This window comes from Oncorhynchus tshawytscha, linkage group LG29 (genome assembly GCF_018296145.1).
Source record: "Oncorhynchus tshawytscha isolate Ot180627B linkage group LG29, Otsh_v2.0, whole genome shotgun sequence".
In the NCBI taxonomy this organism is placed as follows: domain Eukaryota; kingdom Metazoa; phylum Chordata; class Actinopteri; order Salmoniformes; family Salmonidae; genus Oncorhynchus; species Oncorhynchus tshawytscha.
In genome coordinates this window covers 19918026-19935788 of record NC_056457.1, presented here as the reverse complement: position 1 = coordinate 19935788, position 17763 = coordinate 19918026, and the positions used below count along the sequence as shown (strand labels likewise).

The 17763-nt window shown below is 44.5% G+C and overlaps 1 protein-coding gene across 16 annotated transcripts in view; it reads right to left on the bottom strand.

The window, feature by feature from the left end:
• The window catches only part of LOC112227775 (receptor-type tyrosine-protein phosphatase mu-like), a 316891-nt gene that overhangs the window by 116064 nt on the left and 183064 nt on the right, over positions 1-17763 (bottom strand). For all 16 annotated transcript variants that reach the window (XM_042308521.1, XM_042308523.1, XM_042308526.1 and 13 more), the window contains exon 12: positions 2672-2945. In XM_042308521.1, coding sequence (XP_042164455.1) covers positions 2672-2945 — 274 coding nt within the window. The remainder of the gene's footprint in view (positions 1-2671; positions 2946-17763) is intronic.

Genomic DNA, 17763 nt, shown 5'->3' with positions numbered 1-17763 from the left:
TACTAGCATGTAAATGGAATAGCTGGCTGTAATTTAGTTAGAATGATTCGGATCACTTAGAATCTAGGATTAGAATACCTGGCTTAAACTAACAAAATGTGATCATCTCCATGTTCAGTTAGGTCTTACAGCTAAATTCAGTATTAAATGCCGTTTTCCCTCCAATATGCCAGTCTGCCTCATGGAGGCTGGTGTCCTTTCTCTGATCTGAACTGAGGACAAAAGGCTGAGGGGAAGGGAAATGTTGTTGTTTTCAGTCTCTCTCCCTCCCTCCCCTCCTCTCTCTCTACTCATAAGAGAGACCCAGGACCTACTGATCTACTCTCTAGCCTCCCCAGCAATTTGTGGGGAAACTGTCTCCTGTTTAAAATGTCAGCACAGAGGCTTCTACTGTAATGTGTGTGTATTATCAGAGACTCATATAAACACACAGAGGATTCAACTGTAATGTGTGTATTATCAGAGACTCACAGTCATGCCCTGACCGTAGAGAGATTTTTATGCCTCTATTTTTGGGTTGGTCAGGGTGTGATTTGGGTGGGCATTCCATGTTCTTTTTCTATGTTTGTGTTTCTTTGTTTTGGCCGGGTATGGTTCTCAATCAGGGACAGCTGTCGATCGTTGTCTCTGATTGGGAACCATACTTAGGTAGCTTTTCCCCACAGGGTTTTTGTGGGTAGTTGTTTTCTGTTTTGTGTCTTTCTGCACCAGACAGAACTGTTTCGGTTTTTGTTTATTCTCTTTGTTATGTTTGTTAATCAATGTTCAGTTCAATAAATAGAGATGAACACGTACCACGCTACACCTTGGTCCTCCACTCCTTCCAACAGCCGTTACACACAGAGGATTCAACTGTAATGTGTGTGTATTATCAGAGACTCACATACACACACAGAGGATTCAACTGTAATGTGTGTGTATTATCAGAGACTCACATACACACACAGAGGATTCAACTGTAATGTGTGTGTATTATCAGAGACTCAAACACACACAGAGGATTCAACGGTAATGTGTGCGTATTATCAGACACACACAGAGCTGTACCGCTAGCTGCTCCCCTACTGCCCCACAGCACCCTATTAGCAATAGTAGGAGTCAGACGGCGTAACATCCCACTCCTCTCCCAGACCTCTATTAGGGGGTTAGTGTGTATCCCTGCTCCCCCCACCAGAAGGTGAGACCAAAGCACCGAGACGAGACAAGCCTGGTCTCACCCACCCACCCACCCAACCCCCTGGATAGTCTTTCTCCAATTAGAGGCAGTGAATTATCTAATGGCCCGAGTTTGAGAGCAGAGGAAAGGAGGAAAGCGGAGGAGAGGAGGAAAGCGGAGGAGAGGAGGAAAGCGGAGGAGAGGAAGAGAGCGGAGGAGAGGAAGAGAGCAGAGGAGAGGAAGAGAGCAGAGGAGAGGAAGAGAGCAGAGGAGAGGAAGAGAGCAGAGGAGAGGAAGAGAGCAGAGGAGAGGAAGAGAGTGGAGGAGAGGAAGAGAGCGGAGGAGAGGAAGAGAGCGGAGGAGAGGAAGAGAGCGGAGGAGAGGAAGAGAGCGGAGGAGAGGAAGAGAGCAGAGGAGAGGAAGAGAGCGGAGGAGAGGAAGAGAGCGGAGGAGAGGAAGAGAGCGGAGGAGAGGAAGAGAGCAGAGGAGAGGAAGAGAGCAGAGGAGAGTAAGAGAGCAGAGGAGAGGAAGAGAGCAGAGGAGAGGAAGAGAGCAGAGGAGAGGAAGAGAGCGGAGGAGAGGAAGAGAGCGGAGGAGAGGAGGAAAAAGGATGGGCTTTTCATTAGGACTAATTTATTAGCATTTAAAAGGGGATATGGTGGATAGTTAAATTTTTTCCAATTAGGCCAAAGTGTCTAATGCATTTGTGAATGGCCGTACTTGAATTTTTTACTATCTGAGCAGCAGGTCATTGATAAAAGGGTTGTCTGGCCTCTGGCTGTGCTGGCCTGTACTCCCACACAGACAGTGCACTATAGCGGTTAGGAGGGAGGGGTATAATTGGGTTGGTTGGAATACTGGGTTATTGACCATTATGATGCAGGATTGGTTATCAAATAGGCCTTGAAGGAGAGTCTTGTTGTGCCTGTTCATTGATCTTCATTTTCCGCACTCGTACAGTTTGCTCTGCTGTCTGTTTCAGACCGGTGTTTTCACAGTGGCTGTGAATGGGGAAGTGATGGAACTTTAGTGGTGGGTTGAACTTTATGTAGGTTTTTGGTGGCAATGTTGTCTCCTACAGTAGTAGGTGACAGCGGATGAGAGTGGTCATGTTAACCCTTGCTGTGAGGGCGTGGGACAAAATGTAGATGACCAAGAAAGAACGCACTTAAAAATAGCAATCCATCAGACGGTTCCATAATGCCACATAGATGTGAACATCCTATTTCTACTTGGTGCTTTTAAATAAGAGGCAATTTTCTTTTCAAAATGAGGACTATTTAGGTTAAGGGGTTCAATATCAGATATTAACAATAAGTGCAAATGAATTCAAAATGGGCTTTTGTAAAGCTGTTAAAAGCATCAGTTAAAAGACATTGAATCAGTTTCACATCCAACCTTGTTGTGGGGCGTGAACGAGCTATGACTGACATGTCAAGCCAACCAATCGATAAGCAGCCTCTGGGACATATCCCAGCAGCCAATCCCCACCCCAACATCTCCCCAAGCACTCACCCCATTGGCTGTGCTGACAGCCTGGTAGTAGATGCTGTAGCTCTTGTGGGGGAGGAGGGGGGCGTTCCAGTAGCCGTTGTAGGTGCGGTTGTCTCCGATGCAGAAGGGTAAGGGGGTTTTGATGTCGCCCATGGGCAGCTCGGCCGTGAAGTAATACTGTGAGTTGAGCACGGTGGCGTTCTGGAAGTGGATGGGCACCGGGTAGCAGCGCAGAATCTCTGCCACCCTTCGTGCCCGCCGGGGGCGCTCTTCCTCCACAACCACCTGGTACTTACTGCCGGGGAAAGGGAGAAAAAGATCAATCAATTAAATGTACGTATTTAGCCCTTTTAACAACAAATTGAAGTGCATCCCAGTAATCCACCCCCCCCCCCAAAAAAAACAACAACATCAAAATAACACAAAAGAATCTATGTAAAATAAGGACTACATTTCACAGGTAACATTATGTAGCAGGTGTATAAGTATTGCCTGAAAATTATCCCCGACATACTGGTCTTGATGAGAAGAATACTACTGTTGGGGGAGGTTCTCTTCTGCACTGTTCAACCAATCCAGTAAATGTGGAGGAGCAGTTAAGATGGAGTGTCGCCAGAGAGGAAGATAACTGGGCCCAAAAACCTCTTCTCCAGCAGGTTGAGTTTTTATGTTTATTTCGCTCACCAAGCAAGGAGTTTTTGTATGGAGGTCAATGAGTGTCGAATTTGGTTCATATATTTTTTGTATGGCTTATTTGCTGTGTGGCTTATTTGGTCGAATAGAAGTTTCGTAATGATTTGGTTGTTACGAGTGTACTGATACAAGTAGAACACACGACATCCTGGCAACTTTGAGAAAAAAAAACCTATCGGAGTTGTGCCTGGTTGTCACTAGTTACCACAGCCACAAAGTCATAATCCCCAACTATTTCTACAATTACTCTTCTTAAAATGTGATTTTAAACCTAACCACACTGCTAACCTTACGCCTAACCCTAAATTCTGATCAAAAAGCAAAATGTTTGCTTTCATTAATTTTTACGATATAGCCCATTAGCCCATGACTTTGTGGCTGTGGTAACTAGCGTATCTGCCCTCATTGGCTTGAATGGTCCCACCTGATCTTGCCTCTTCCCAACTGCCTTCCATTTTTGAAGCCATTTTTCATTGTTAGAGCGGAGTATCTAGTCTATATAATGGATAGTATGTGGTGTTGCCTTGTTAACGTCCAAGAGTGGAAATCGCAGCACAGGCTCCCTTCCCATTTCCCTTGAAGAACAGAAGATTTGATTGTTGTGGACTCGGCAGAGGTCAATTTACAGGTAAATGCCAAGATAAAGAAAACGCCACCATAAAGTGCCTTAATAGGGCATTGGGCCACCATGAGCCAGAACAGCTTCAATGCACCTTGGATTCTACAAGTGTCTGGAAATATATTGGAGAGACGTGACACCATTCTTCACACAAAACATTCCCTAATGTGGTGTTTTGTTGATGGTGGTTGAAAACGCTGTCTCAGGCGCCGCTCCAGAATCTCCCATAAGTGTTCAATTGGGTTGAGATCTGGTGACTGAGATGGCCACGGCATATGGTTTACATCATTTTCATGCTCATCAAACCATTCAGTGACCACTCCTGCCCTGTGGATAGGGGCATTGTCATCCTATGGGGGCATAGCCACGGCAGCCAAAATAATGGCCAAAATAATAGTGTGCCTAGAATTTTTATAAATGATCGTAAGGGCTTAATTAACTCAGCAACCACAAGACACAACACCTGTTTGGAAGCACATGCAATATACTTTGTAACCCTCATTACTCAAGTGTATTCCATTACTTTGGCAGTTCCATGAATGTTAACTCCACAGTTTCATTTGTGTCTTTATTTGGTTCCTGGCTCATCATTATATACTGTATGTCAAGGCCACATCTTTTCAAACCTGAAAGGATCAAAGAAATCTCTGCCTGCTAGGTTTCGATTTTCCTTGGTTGTATCTTTAATCCATTATTGTGTATTAATGAAATTGCCAAACTGAACCAGATTGAGAAAAATACGGAACACGTTAATTAACGATGACAGAATCCCATTTCCACTAGTTCAAAGGGCATAGTTTACATGAGCTGCAGTTTGTGTTTCTCCACTGAAAACACGAGCAACCTCAAGTCCTGCAGTCTACCCTTTTATTAGAAAACATATGCAAATGTTAAAAGTAAAACAACAAAGCATGACTCCTCAGTGACTTTCAACGTGGCACCGCCATAGCATGCCACGTTTCCAACAAGTTAGTTCGCCAAATTTCTGCCCTGCTTGTGCTGCCTCAGTCAACTGTAAGTGCTGTTATTGTGAAGTGGAAACATCTAGGAGCAACAACGGCTCAGCCGCAAAGTGGTAGCCCACACAAGCTCACAGAACAGAACCGCTGTTGTATGTAGAAACGCTGTTGCGCGTAGCACATATATAATCGTCTGTCCACGGTTGCAACACTCACTACTGAGTTCTGAACAGTCTCTGGAAGCAACGTCAGCACAAGAACTGTTTGTCGAGAGCTTCATGAAATGGGATCACCATGAGCAATGCCACGTGTCAGCTTGAGTGGTGTAAAGCTCGCCATTGAGTGGTGTAAAGCTCGCCATTGGACTTGGAGTGATGAATCATGCCATCTGGCAGTCCGATGAACAAATCTGGGTTTGGCGGATACCAGGACAATGCCACCTGCCTGAATGTATACTGCCAACTGTAAAGTTTGGTGGAGGAGGAATAATGGTCTGGGGCTGTTTTCATGGTTCGGGCTAGGCCCCTTAGTTCCAGTGAAGGGAAATCTTAACACTACAGCATTCAATGACATCCTAGACAATTCTGTGCTTCCAACATTCTGGCAACAGTTTGGGGAAGGCCTTTTCCTGTTTCAGTATGACAAATCAAATAAAAGTTTGTCAGGTGAGCCGAATACAACAGGTACAGTGAAATGCTTACTCACAAGCTCTAACCAATAGTGCAAAAAAGGTATTAGGTGAACAATAGGTAGTTAAAGAAATAAAACAGTTAAACGACTATATACAGTAGCGAGGCAATAAAAGTAGCGAGGCTACATACAGACACGGTTAGTCAGGCTGATTCGTGCCCCCCGTACACAAAGCAAGTTCCATACAGAAATAGTTTGTGGAGATTGGTGTGGAAGAATTTGACTGGCCTGCACAGAGCCATGACCTCAACCCCATCGAACACCTTTGGGATGAATTGAAACGCCGACTGCGAGCCAGGCCTAATCGCCCAACATCAGTGCCCGACCTCACTAATGCTCTTGTAGCTGAATGGAAGCAAGTCCCTGCAGCAATGTTCCAACATCTAGTGGAAAGCCTTCCCAGAAGAGTGGAGACTGTTATAGCATCAAAGGGGGGGGCAAACTTCATATTAATGCCCATGATTTTTGAATGAGATGTTCGACATGCAGGTGTCCACGTACCCCTGATCATGTAGTGTTTAGCCTTGCAATGAGCGCTTTTGTATTCTATACAATACATGCTCCATAGGTTTCCATAATATACTGTACTGAATAGAAGCAAAAATCTGTTAGCATTGGGATGAGAGAGACTCTCGCACTTGAGGTTGGCGGAGGTGGTGACACGCTTTAGTATTGGCAAGGGGGTCTCTCCCTCTTCCTCTCTCTCTGACTTAGCGAACACAGCCCAGCTTTAATTAACTCAGTAAAGCCTGCAGCCTAGCAACCCAGAGAAATAGACCGCCATCTCATTTACAGTGCGCTATAGCGATAGCAGTCGGGCGGGCAATATCCCATCTATGTGGAGGGATTTAAATGGCATAAAATAAAAGGGGGAACTGTGCAAGCGTTCCCGGCTTGCTCTCTGCCAGGATATTTGACGACTGAACCCCTGACACTGGCTGGGGATGAGCGCGCGGCTGTAAGTGTGTACCAAATAATAATGATATGAAAAAGGTTCCTACTAGCGCATCAGCCCCCTATTCCGTGTCAGGCCTGGAATTAAGTTTATTATAAGAAGAGAGATCAACATCCATGATCCAACCCTGAACCAGGCTTTCTGGTGAGAAATTAGAGCAGGGTAGAAAGCCGTGGGAAGCGGCAGAGGCAATAGGCAATATTAATAGGAACTGGATAAGGATTGGCTGGGAGACAAAGTACTTTTTCAGTATGCGGGTGACGGATCAAGTAAGCCCAAGTCCAAAGCCTTTTTCCAATGCAATAGATTGGGATATTGGCAGGGAGGGAGGGAAGGAACAAATGAACATGGAGGTGAAATGACAAGTAGGCCCAGGCAGGCAGGGAGGGAGCCAGGTGGGTCTCTCTCTATTAGTCCAATGTGTGTGTGTTAGTCCACGAACACAGTGGAGCGCAATACAGCAGAACAGAAGCAGCTAAATAAGAGGGAACGATTCAGCCTCTCTTTTCTCCCTCCTAAAGAGCAGCACCAAGACAAATGAGCTCGAAAGTACCCTGGCCTCCACTATTTGTCCTTTAAATAATTCAAACACCTAAAAGGTCAAAACACTCTTCTCACTCACTTCTCCTTTATCAAAGTCTGGTTGTAGACAGAGTAGAGAGGGAGAGAGGAGTTTGCATTGCATTGAGGCAAATGGACCAGCGTCACTGGTAATGAGGTTAAGGTGTGTGAACAGATATACAATCGGTACTCTGATAATTCAAGAGCAGATACTACCTTCCATAATAAGTTGAGTATGAACATTGAATATGAGTATGAACACAGACTATGAGTTTGAACATTGAATATGAACATTGAATATGAGTATGAACACTGAATATGAGTTTGAACACTGAATATAAACACTGAACACTGAATATGAACACTGAATATGAGTTTGAACATTGAATATGAGTTTGAACATTGAATATGAGTATGAACATTGAATATGAACACTAAATATGAGTATGAACATTGAATATGAGTATGGACATTGAACATGAGTATGAACACTGAATGTGAGTATGAACATTGAACGGGAGTATGAACATTGAATGTGAGTTTGAACATTGAATGTAAGTATGAACATTGAATATGAGTATGAACACGGAATATGAGTTTGAACATTGAATATGAACATTGAATATGAGTATGAACATTGAATATGAGTATGAACATTGAATATGAGTATGAACATTGAATATGAGTATGAACATTGAATATGAGTTTGAACATTGAATATGAGTATGAACATTGAATATGAGTATGAACATTGAATATGAGTATGAACATTGAATATGAGTATGAACATTGAATAGGAGTTTGAATGTTGCTGATTTGATCCCCGTCCTCTTTGTGACACTCCAACATTAGAACTATAATTGCTGTAATTAGCTCAAAATAATCCTTTAGTTAATTGAGATGGTAATGCAACCCAAAAAGGTTCATGTGAAAAAATATATAATTTTATCAAATGTTATGGCTAATCAGGATATCTGAAGCCATCAGCCCACAAATCATAATTAAAAGCAAATCAACAATCATAACTAATCTCATTTTGTCATCCTTATAACTAACCATGATGTTTTATAATATAACATAATGGAATATTTGTGCAGCTTTTACCGGGTGGCTCTAGTGTACAGCACAGCATCTGCTGTTTTCGTCACTTTTAAACGGAGCATAACGTTAAGCTGACCTAACTTCAAGGCTGTTTATCGTGAGTGTTACTCATGCACAGTCAAGTGGAACTGAAAGGGGAGTGAGGTGCAAAGACAACGTACAACAAATTCAGCTGATCTCTGACCTTTCCAGGAAGTAACCATCTGCTTTCACCTGAGCAGAATCTCTAGAAGAAAATACTCGCAAACAAGAACCGAGAAAGCTCCAGAGTCCTGACTCCACTTGCCACAATCATAATTCCCAACGGCCCACACCTGTGTAAAGCCCCGAAACAACGTTTGTCTTGGAAATAACACAGTTGGTTGGGTTGAGTGCTCTCCAAACTGGAGGCTGCATTATAAATAGTTGGGCCTATTCAATATTCAATAATTACATTTCCCCCTGGCTTAGTCCACATCCATTGGAGAGTAGATCGGTCATAAACTGCTTGAGAATATTGGGGCAGGTCCCCGTGAATATGTTAGTCGCCTCTGTTCTTTGAACTGTATAGCTCATTACAGACATCCACAGCATCAATAAGTTCCCTTCTGACTTTCTCCGGAGCCCCCCGAACCCTCTTGGCGCAGCGCTATTTAACGATAAAATCTATGTAATAAAATATTAATTACGGTGAAGAGGCAGGCGAGAAATAAGAGGGCTAATTACGAACCCTGCACAGAACCAAAGGCAGGGCAGAGATGGAGGGAGGGAAAAGAAGAGGAGTGAAGAGAGTGGAGGATGAGTATGATGAAGAGAAAGAAGAGAGAAGCGGAGGGCAGCTAGGTGAGAGAGTGGGAGAAGAGGAGGAGCTGAGGAGAACATTAAGTCACAGATTTAGGGCCTCCTTAAAGGCCAGCTATTACTTTAAGAAGCTGTCACTGCAGTGATTTATCCCTCCCTCCCTCCACCAGGTATACCAGGTGACTGTGCCTCTGGGACAGATGCCTCCCATTGTTCTTACCCATTATAGTTCTAACCAAGAGATCCTCCTGTGAAGGTACAGTACATTAAAGTCTGGCTAAACCAGACTGAACTCAATGCGGTGAGTGTTGCATTCAGTCTGGTTAAACCAGGCTAAAAGTATAGGAACTAATTGAGAACTCCAGAAGAAAATCCAGACTAAGAAATAGCAACTGAAATGTTGAAATTTTGCATTATTATGCCAATGAGGGAAATAATGCCTATGTCTGAATAGAACAAGCAGCATAAACTGATAAACAGCAGTTGCAGTAAAAGCCTATTTATGATAATGCTATGATAAAGCACTATTCTTTTTACCGCCAGACAACAGGTCAAAAGTTGATATTTTCTCTGCAAATTACCGGGGTGAAAAATGTGTCTGCTTTCTGGGCACAGCCAGTAAAGAGAGAAAAACATAAGCTCGGGGGCTGGAACCGGAGAAGAACGATGCATCTTCAATAAATAATACAAAACCCAGCACAAATGGCTGCTCCAAGGCTACCTGCAACGTCTAGATATCATTTTGAGAAAAACAACTCCCACTTAATTAAATATTTTTCTCTCCCGGTGCCCCCAGGGCACTAGTAAATGTCCTGAGAATTGGAAGAAAATCAAGAGAAATGTGCATCAATACGGACAAAATGGCTGCCACTCATCTATCCCTTCTTCCCAGCTAAAATATCAGACTTTATTGGACAACCATCAGGATTATCATAGTGAAAAATACATATTGGTGTGCTGTATACTTAAAAGCAATGCGTTGGCAGATTATGAGTATAATCATTTATTTTTCCTTCAGGAGAGTTGGAAAGTGCTGATGGCAAAACTGTCTCCATGATCTCACTGCGGGCTTAATATCGGCAACAATCTCCTCTGGCCTTAGCTTTACCGCGAGCAATGGAACTGCTGAGACACCAACTGAAAACTAAGCAAAAAAGTTTGTACAGATCACATCGTGGCCAGACTACTGTTGTTATTTCTTTGACTTTTGTAGTTCTAGTACTATTTAGTGTTCAATTAACTCTCCTTCATTCAATCCACAACAATCAATGAGGATACTTAGAGAGAGAAAGAAGTGGGGCTATTAACTGGCCACTTCGTAGCTACCCAGGGAAAAGAGAGAAACCTTTGAGAGGAATTCAAATGAGGTTGGGCTGGGAGACAATCTTTAGTGGCTGACACTGGTCCAGGAGAGGCAGGGAGGTTTGGAGGAGTGGTTGGGAGGATTGTCTCCCCCAAGGTGGTGTAAATCACCCCCTCTACATGGCCTAGAGACCCAACAGTCATATTGCAGTCAGCTAGGAGCATACACCTATGGAGAACTAGTTCTACTTAGCCAGGAACCGATTGGAGCAGAACACAGCAGAGAGGGAGCTAAGAGACTGTAAACATGGTCATAGTCATTATAAAAGCAGGGAGCGAAGTGGGACTGTGTGCTTTGAGAGAGACAAAAGGTGAGAAAACATTCCACAGCCAACGACTCAGACCACCCACCTGGTGAGTGAGTGAGTGACAGAGAGAGAGAGGAGGTAGCGAGAGAGAGAGGGAAAAAAGGGAGGTAGACAGAAAGGGAGAGAAGGTAGAGAGAGAGAGAGAGGCAGAGGCAACAAAGCTAAACACTGTTTCAGTCGTGCAACCTCAGCTGACACCAATTAGGTCTCCTTGTGCCGCGCTGCCAGCGCCGTTTCAGTGTGGCGCCCCATGTGACGCTAGACCAATTACACACAGCCTCCACGTTGGCATGGACTCTATGGTGACCCGGGACTTTGAGAGGAGAGGATGAACAGAATAAAAAACAGAATGGGGGGGTGAAAGGAGAGAAGTGAGGGAGGAGGCTAGTGAGGTCTAATTAACTTTGCATAATGTTTTCCCTTGCTAGTCTCAACTCAGCGATACTACCACTATTGATCCTCCCAAACTATCCTTTCAGTTATCTCAAACTCTTCCCTCAGGTGGTGGTCCAGTACTGCCCCCTCCACTCTGTGACTGATTTAGGGATAAAGGGACTGCATGGCCCCATCTCCTGAGGCCAGCATCGACAGCACTCCTCCCCCTGTAGCCTCCACCTGTCTCCCTGCTCCCTTATTTATCACCTCCCCCATAAAATAGGAGCAGGTCTACACAAATGAGGCCAAGCTGCACAGATTAAATGTCACTTAAATCTCAGGGAAACTTGCTGAGGAGGCTCCCACTGTGGATGGAGCCTGGACCCGGGAGGTATGGCAGAGTTATAGGAAAGGGCAGGAAGAGAGGGTTGGAGATGAGCAGATAAGGGGAGATAGGCATATACGTTCCCTATCTAGTGATAACCTGTGGCCCCCTGATGCAAACACATTCAGCTCAGCAGGAACAGGAGCACTTAAGGAGGGAGGATAGGGGAAGGGGGAAGGGGGAGCCTCTGACCTGGGAGACTGAGCAACCAACTCCCCCTGAAACAACAGTCTTGTTTTCAGAGGCCGAGGCCCTTGAGTTCTCACCGGGGCCCAGCCCTCGTGTATCACTCACTAGGGTTACACCACACCAGTCATTATGCCTGATAGGCTGACACAGAGATTTCTGTGGGGACACAAGGGTGTGGAGGCCCCTGCCTGCCATTGTCACAATATAACCTCATCACAACGTTTCCTGTCTGCGTACACAGGAATCACGAGGAGACTTTCTTTGTCACACAAAACGCTAGGAGGACAACAATAACCTCTTCCTCTGGGAATGAATATAAAAAAGGGGTTACCCTCATGAGAGAGGACAGGTACTAATGAGATACCGCCCGTGGGGGGATGGATAAAACAGGACAGGTACTAATGTGATACCTCCCGTGGGGGGATGGATAAAACAGGACAGGTGGTAATGTGATACCTCCCGTGGGGGGATGGATAAAACAGGACAGGTACTAATGTGATACCTCCCGTGGGGGGATGGATAAAACAGGACAGGTGGTAATGTGATACCTCCCGTGGGGGGATGGATAAAACAGAACAGGTACTAATGTGATACCTCCCGTGGGGGGATAGATAAAACAGGACAGGTACTAATGTGATACCTCCCGTGGGGGGATGGATAAAACAGGACAAGTGGTAATGTGATACCTCCCGTGGGGGGATGGATAAAACAGGACAAGTGGTAATGTGATACCTCCCGTGGGGGGATAGATAAAACTGAACAGGTACTAATGTGATACCTCCCGTGGGGGGATGGATAAAACAGGACAGGTGGTAATGTGATACCTCCCGTGGGGGATGGATAAAACAGGACAGGTACTAATGTGATACCTCCCGTGGGGTAATGGATAAAACAGGACAAGTGGTAATGTGATACCTCCCCTGGGGGATGGATAAAACAGGACAAGTGGTAATGTGATACCTCCCGTGGGGGGATAGATAAAACAGGACAGGTACTAATGTGATACCTCCCCTGGGGGGATGGATAAAACAGGACAAGTGGTAATGTGATACCTCCCGTGGGGGGATGGATAAAACAGGACAAGTGGTAATGTGATACCTCCCGTGGGGTAATGGATAAAACAGGACAAGTGGTAATGTGATACCTCCCGTGGGGGGATGGATAAAACAGGACAAGTGGTAATGTGATACCTCCCCTGGGGGGATGGATAAAACAGGACAAGTGGTAATGTGAAACCTCCTGTGGGGGATGGATAAAACAGGACAAGTGGTAATGTGATACCTCCCGTGGGGGATGGATAAAACAGGACAAGTGGTAATGTGATACCTCCCGTGGGGGGATGGATAAAACAGGACAAGAGGTAATGTGATACCTCCCCTGGGGGGATGGATAAAACAGGACAAGTGGTAATGTGATACCTCCCGTGGGGGGATGGATAAAACAGGACAAGAGGTAATGTGATACCTCCCCTGGGGGGATGGATAAAACAGGACAGGTGAAAAATGTGGCCGTGCAGATCACAAAATTAGAGAAACCACGGATCTTGTTCCCTCCCTCTCTCTTAAATTCAAAAGGATTTATTGGCATGGAAAGAGTTTTGGCATGGAAACCACATACATTGCCAAAGCAAACATATAGGAACATATTAAATCAATGATGACAGAAAGGGACTCTCTTTCCCTCTCCCTCCACATCCCTCTCCCTACACATCCACATCCCTCCACATCCACATCCCTCTCCCTCCACATCCCTCTCCCTCCACATCCCTCTCCCTCCACATCCCTCTCACCCCCCCTTCTCTCAATTTAAGGGGCTTTATTGGCAGGGGAAAGATATGCTTACATTGCCACAGCAAGTGGAATAGATAATAAAAAAATGTACAGTAAAAATTACACTCAAAAGTTCCAAAAGCATAGAGACATTTCAAATGTCATATTATGTCTATATACAGTGTTGTAATGATGTGCAAATAGTTAGGGAAAATAAATCAACATAAATTGTTTTTTTTTTTTTTTCATTGGTTGCCCTTTTCACAGGTCACAAATCTTGCTGCTGTGATTGCACACCATGGTATTTACCCCATTGTTATGGGAGTTTATCCAAATTGTATTTGTTTTCAAATTCTTTGTGGGTCTGTGTAATCTGAGGGAAATATGCGTCTCTAATATGGTCATACATTGGGCAGGAGGTTAGGAAGTGTAGCTCAGTTTCCACCTCATTTTGTGGGCCATGTACACATAGCCTGTCTTCTCTTGAGAGCCAGGTCTGCCTTTGGTGGCCTCTCTCAATAGCAAGGCTATTCTCATAGTCTGTACATAGTCAAAGATTTCCTTCATTTTGGGTTAGTCACAGTGGTCAGGTATTCTGCCACTGTGTACTCTCTGTTTAGGGCCAAATAGCATTATAGTTTGCGCAGTTTTTGTGTAAATTATTCCCAATGTGTCAAGTCAAATCTTTATGTTTCCTCATGATTTGGTTGGGTCCAATTGTGTTGTTATCCTGGGGCTCTGTGGGGTGTGTTTGTGAACAGAGCCCCAGGACCAGATTTCTTAGGGGGCTCTTCGCAAGGTTAATTTCTCTGTAGGTGATGGCTTTATTATCAATGGCTTGGGAATCGCTTCCTTTTAGGGGCTTGTAGAATTTAATTTCTCTTTTCTGGATTTTGATCATTAACGAGTATCGGCCTAATTCTGCTCTGCATGCATTATTTGGTGTTTTACGTTGTACACAGAGGATATTTTGGCAGAATTCTGAATGCAGTCTCAATTTGGTGTTTGTCCCATTTTGTGAATTCTCGGTTGTCCCATTTTGTGATCTTAGCCAGATCCTAAATTAGTATGTCGAATTTTATGTTCCTTTTGAAGGCTACTTGCCTTGAAGGCTACTTTTCTCTCAGATCGTTCATAGCTTTGTGGAAGTTATCTGTGGCGCTGATGTTTAGGCCGAAGTATGTATAGTTTTTTTTGTGTGCTCTAGGGCAACAGTGTCTAGATGGAATTTGTATTCGTGGTCCTGGCAACTGGACCTTCTTAAGAACATATATTATTTTTGGCTTAATGAGATTTACTGTCAGGGCCCAGGTCTGACAATCTGTGCAGAAGATCTAGGTGCTGCTGTAGGCGCTCCTTGGTTGGGGACAGAAGCACCAGATCATCAGCAAACAGTAGACATTTGACTTCAGATTCTAGTAGGGTGAGGCCAGGTGCTGCAGACTGTTCTAGTGCCCTTGCCAATTCGTTGATATATACGTTGAAGAGGGTGGGGCTTAAGCTGCATCCCTGTCTCACCCCCCGGCCCTGTGGAAAGAAATGTGTATTTTTTCAATTTTAACCTCACACTTGTTGTTTGTGTACATGGATTTTATAATGTCCTATGATTTTCCCCCAACACCAGTTTCCATCAATTTGTATAGCAGACCCTCATGCCAAAATGAGACAAGTTTTTCTGAAATCAACAAAGCACGAGAAGACTTTGCCTTTGTTCTGTTTTTTTGTTTGTCAATTAGGGTATGCAGGATGAATATGTGGTCTGTCGTACAGTAATTTGGTCAAAAAACTATTTAACATTTACTCAGTACATTGTTTTCGCTGAGGAAATATACGAGTCTGTTGGCCCCACAGACCTTTTTAGAGTTGGAGGGTTTATATTTTGTCCTGTAGTTCTTTCAATGTAATTGGAGAATCCAGTGGGTTATGGTAGTCTTTAATAGTTGATTCTAAGATTTGTATTTGATCATGTACATGTTGTTGCTGCTTGTTCTTTGTTATAGAGCCAAAAAGATTGGAGAAGTGGTTTATCCATACATCCCCGATTTGGATAGGTAACTCTTCATGTTGTTGTTTGTTTAGAGTTTTCCTATTCCCCAGAAGTGGTTAGATTCTATGGATTCTTCAATTACATTGAGCGATTTCTGATGCGCTGTTCCTTCTTTTTCCGTAGTGTATTTCTGTATTGTTTTAGTGATTTACCATAGGCTCAGGTTTTCTCGGTCTCTATGTTTTTGGTTGGATAGGTTCCTCAATTTCTATCGTAGGTTTTTGGATTCTTCATCAAACCATTTGTCATTGTTGTTAATTTTCTTAGGTTGTCTGCTTGACATTTTTTGATTTGATAGGGAAGCTGAGAGGTCAAATACTGTTTAGGTTTTTGACTGCCAAGTTTACACTTTCACTATTACAGTGAAACCTTTTGTCCAGGAAATTGTCTAGAACAGATTGAATTTGTTGTTGCCTAAATGTTTTTTTGGTAGTTTTCCACACTATTTTCCTTCCAGCTACAGCATTTCTTAATATTATTCAGTTCCTTTGGCTTTGATGCCTCATGATTGAGCATAGCTCTGTTCAAGTAGAGTGTGATTTTGCTGTGATTTGATAGAACGTTCACAGTCAGTACACTGACACCCCTAAGAGACTCTGGGTTGAGGTCAGTGATAAAGTAGTACAGTACTACTGCCAAGAGATGAACTATAGGTTTACCTACCATAGGAGTGTCCTCGAAGTCTACCATTGACTATGTACATAGCCAGCATACAACAGAGATGCAAGAGTTGTGACCCGTTTTTGTTGGTTATGTTGCGTAGTTGTGTCTAGGGGGAAATATGGGGGAGGGAATGCTGTCCTGTTTGTCCCCCTGTGTGCTGGGGGTGTCGGGTTCTAGTCCAATTCTGGCATTTAGTTTGCCACAGACTAGCACATGTCCATGAGCCTGTAAATTGTTGATCTCTCCCTCTGGGATGGAGAAGCTGTCATCGTTAAAGTATGGGGATTCTATTGGGGGAATATAGGTAGCACACAAGGACATTTCTCTCTGTTGAGATCATTTCCTTATTAATTTCTAGCCAGATGTAAAATGTTCCTGTTTTGACTAGGTCTGCTCTATACCAAATTAGCATACCCCGAGTCTCTTCCCTGTTTCACACCTGGTAGTTTGGTGGATGGGACTACCAGTTCTCTCTAAACAAGAGGGCAACCAGTGGGTCCGTCTCCTTTATATCATGTTTATTGTTGGATGACAATGTCTGTATGCTCTTTAGGACAAATGCAGATGACCTCAGTCCTTTTATATTCCAGAATAAGATAGTAAAAGCTTTGTGTTCCATAGTGTCTAGTGTTGTTTTTGTGTGGTTTAGGCCCGGAGCATCAAAGTAGGTGTGAGCAGAGCATGTTGAGCATCTGATAAATACATCTTAGGTCATAGGATGGTGCTTGGGCAGGTGTAATAGTAGGTGTTGGGCCTGTTGCTCTGCTCACGGCCTCGGCATATGTCCTGCTGTCATGTTGAGGTCCTTGCCGCAGGGGCATGGGGTGGGCAGAAGAGGCATAGGTCTGACATGGTGGGGCCTATATAGGGTGTGGCCAGGGTTTGCTTGGGGTGGTCTTAGCTGGTTGGGGTGTGGTTGGTGATGGTGTGGTCTGGGTGTAGGTCCTCTTGGTGTGGGTTCTCTAGGTGCAGGTCCTTTGGGAGGGGTTTAGCCACCAGCGTTTAGCCACTTTGTGTTAGGGAAAAAGCTTATCCTTTTGAATGTATTTGCCATTTGAGTCAATGAGGAGCACAATCTTTGACTTTTGTGTGTCCTCAGTGGATGTGTGTGGGGGGGGGGATAGTCAGGAGGGCTATCGAGGGAGCTGACAGGAGGGATGTTAGGAGGGGGTAGGGTCTGTTGGGTTGGTGGATCCTGTGTTGTGTGTCCCATTGTGGTGTTGGGGTTGTGGTGCGGGTCTGAGATGGGCTGTTCTCTCTCTCCCCCTCTCTCTCACTCCCCCTCTCTCAGGACTGTTTCTGGCTGTCCTCGGAGAAACAGATGACAGAGAGAAAGTGGTTTGACTCCGTAGCTGGGGCGATGCTGGGTTTAGGAGGCGTTACAAATCTTTTTCCACAGCGCTGGGTAAACGCTTGTCTTGGCACAGGGGCTGAGGAGGTTTGTGTGTGTGTCTATATGCGTGTGTGTGCGCTCGTCTGAGCAAGTGTGAGTGCAGGGTGGTGTGTGTCCTAGCCCTGGTGCGGCAGATTCGACACATTAGCGCGAGAGCGAACCTGACTGACAGTAATCCATTTAAAGGAGTAACTTGCCCCTGGTTCGGCTGCCATTGTAGCACCCCACATATGTAACGCTGCCAGACAGACCGCCCTTCAAACA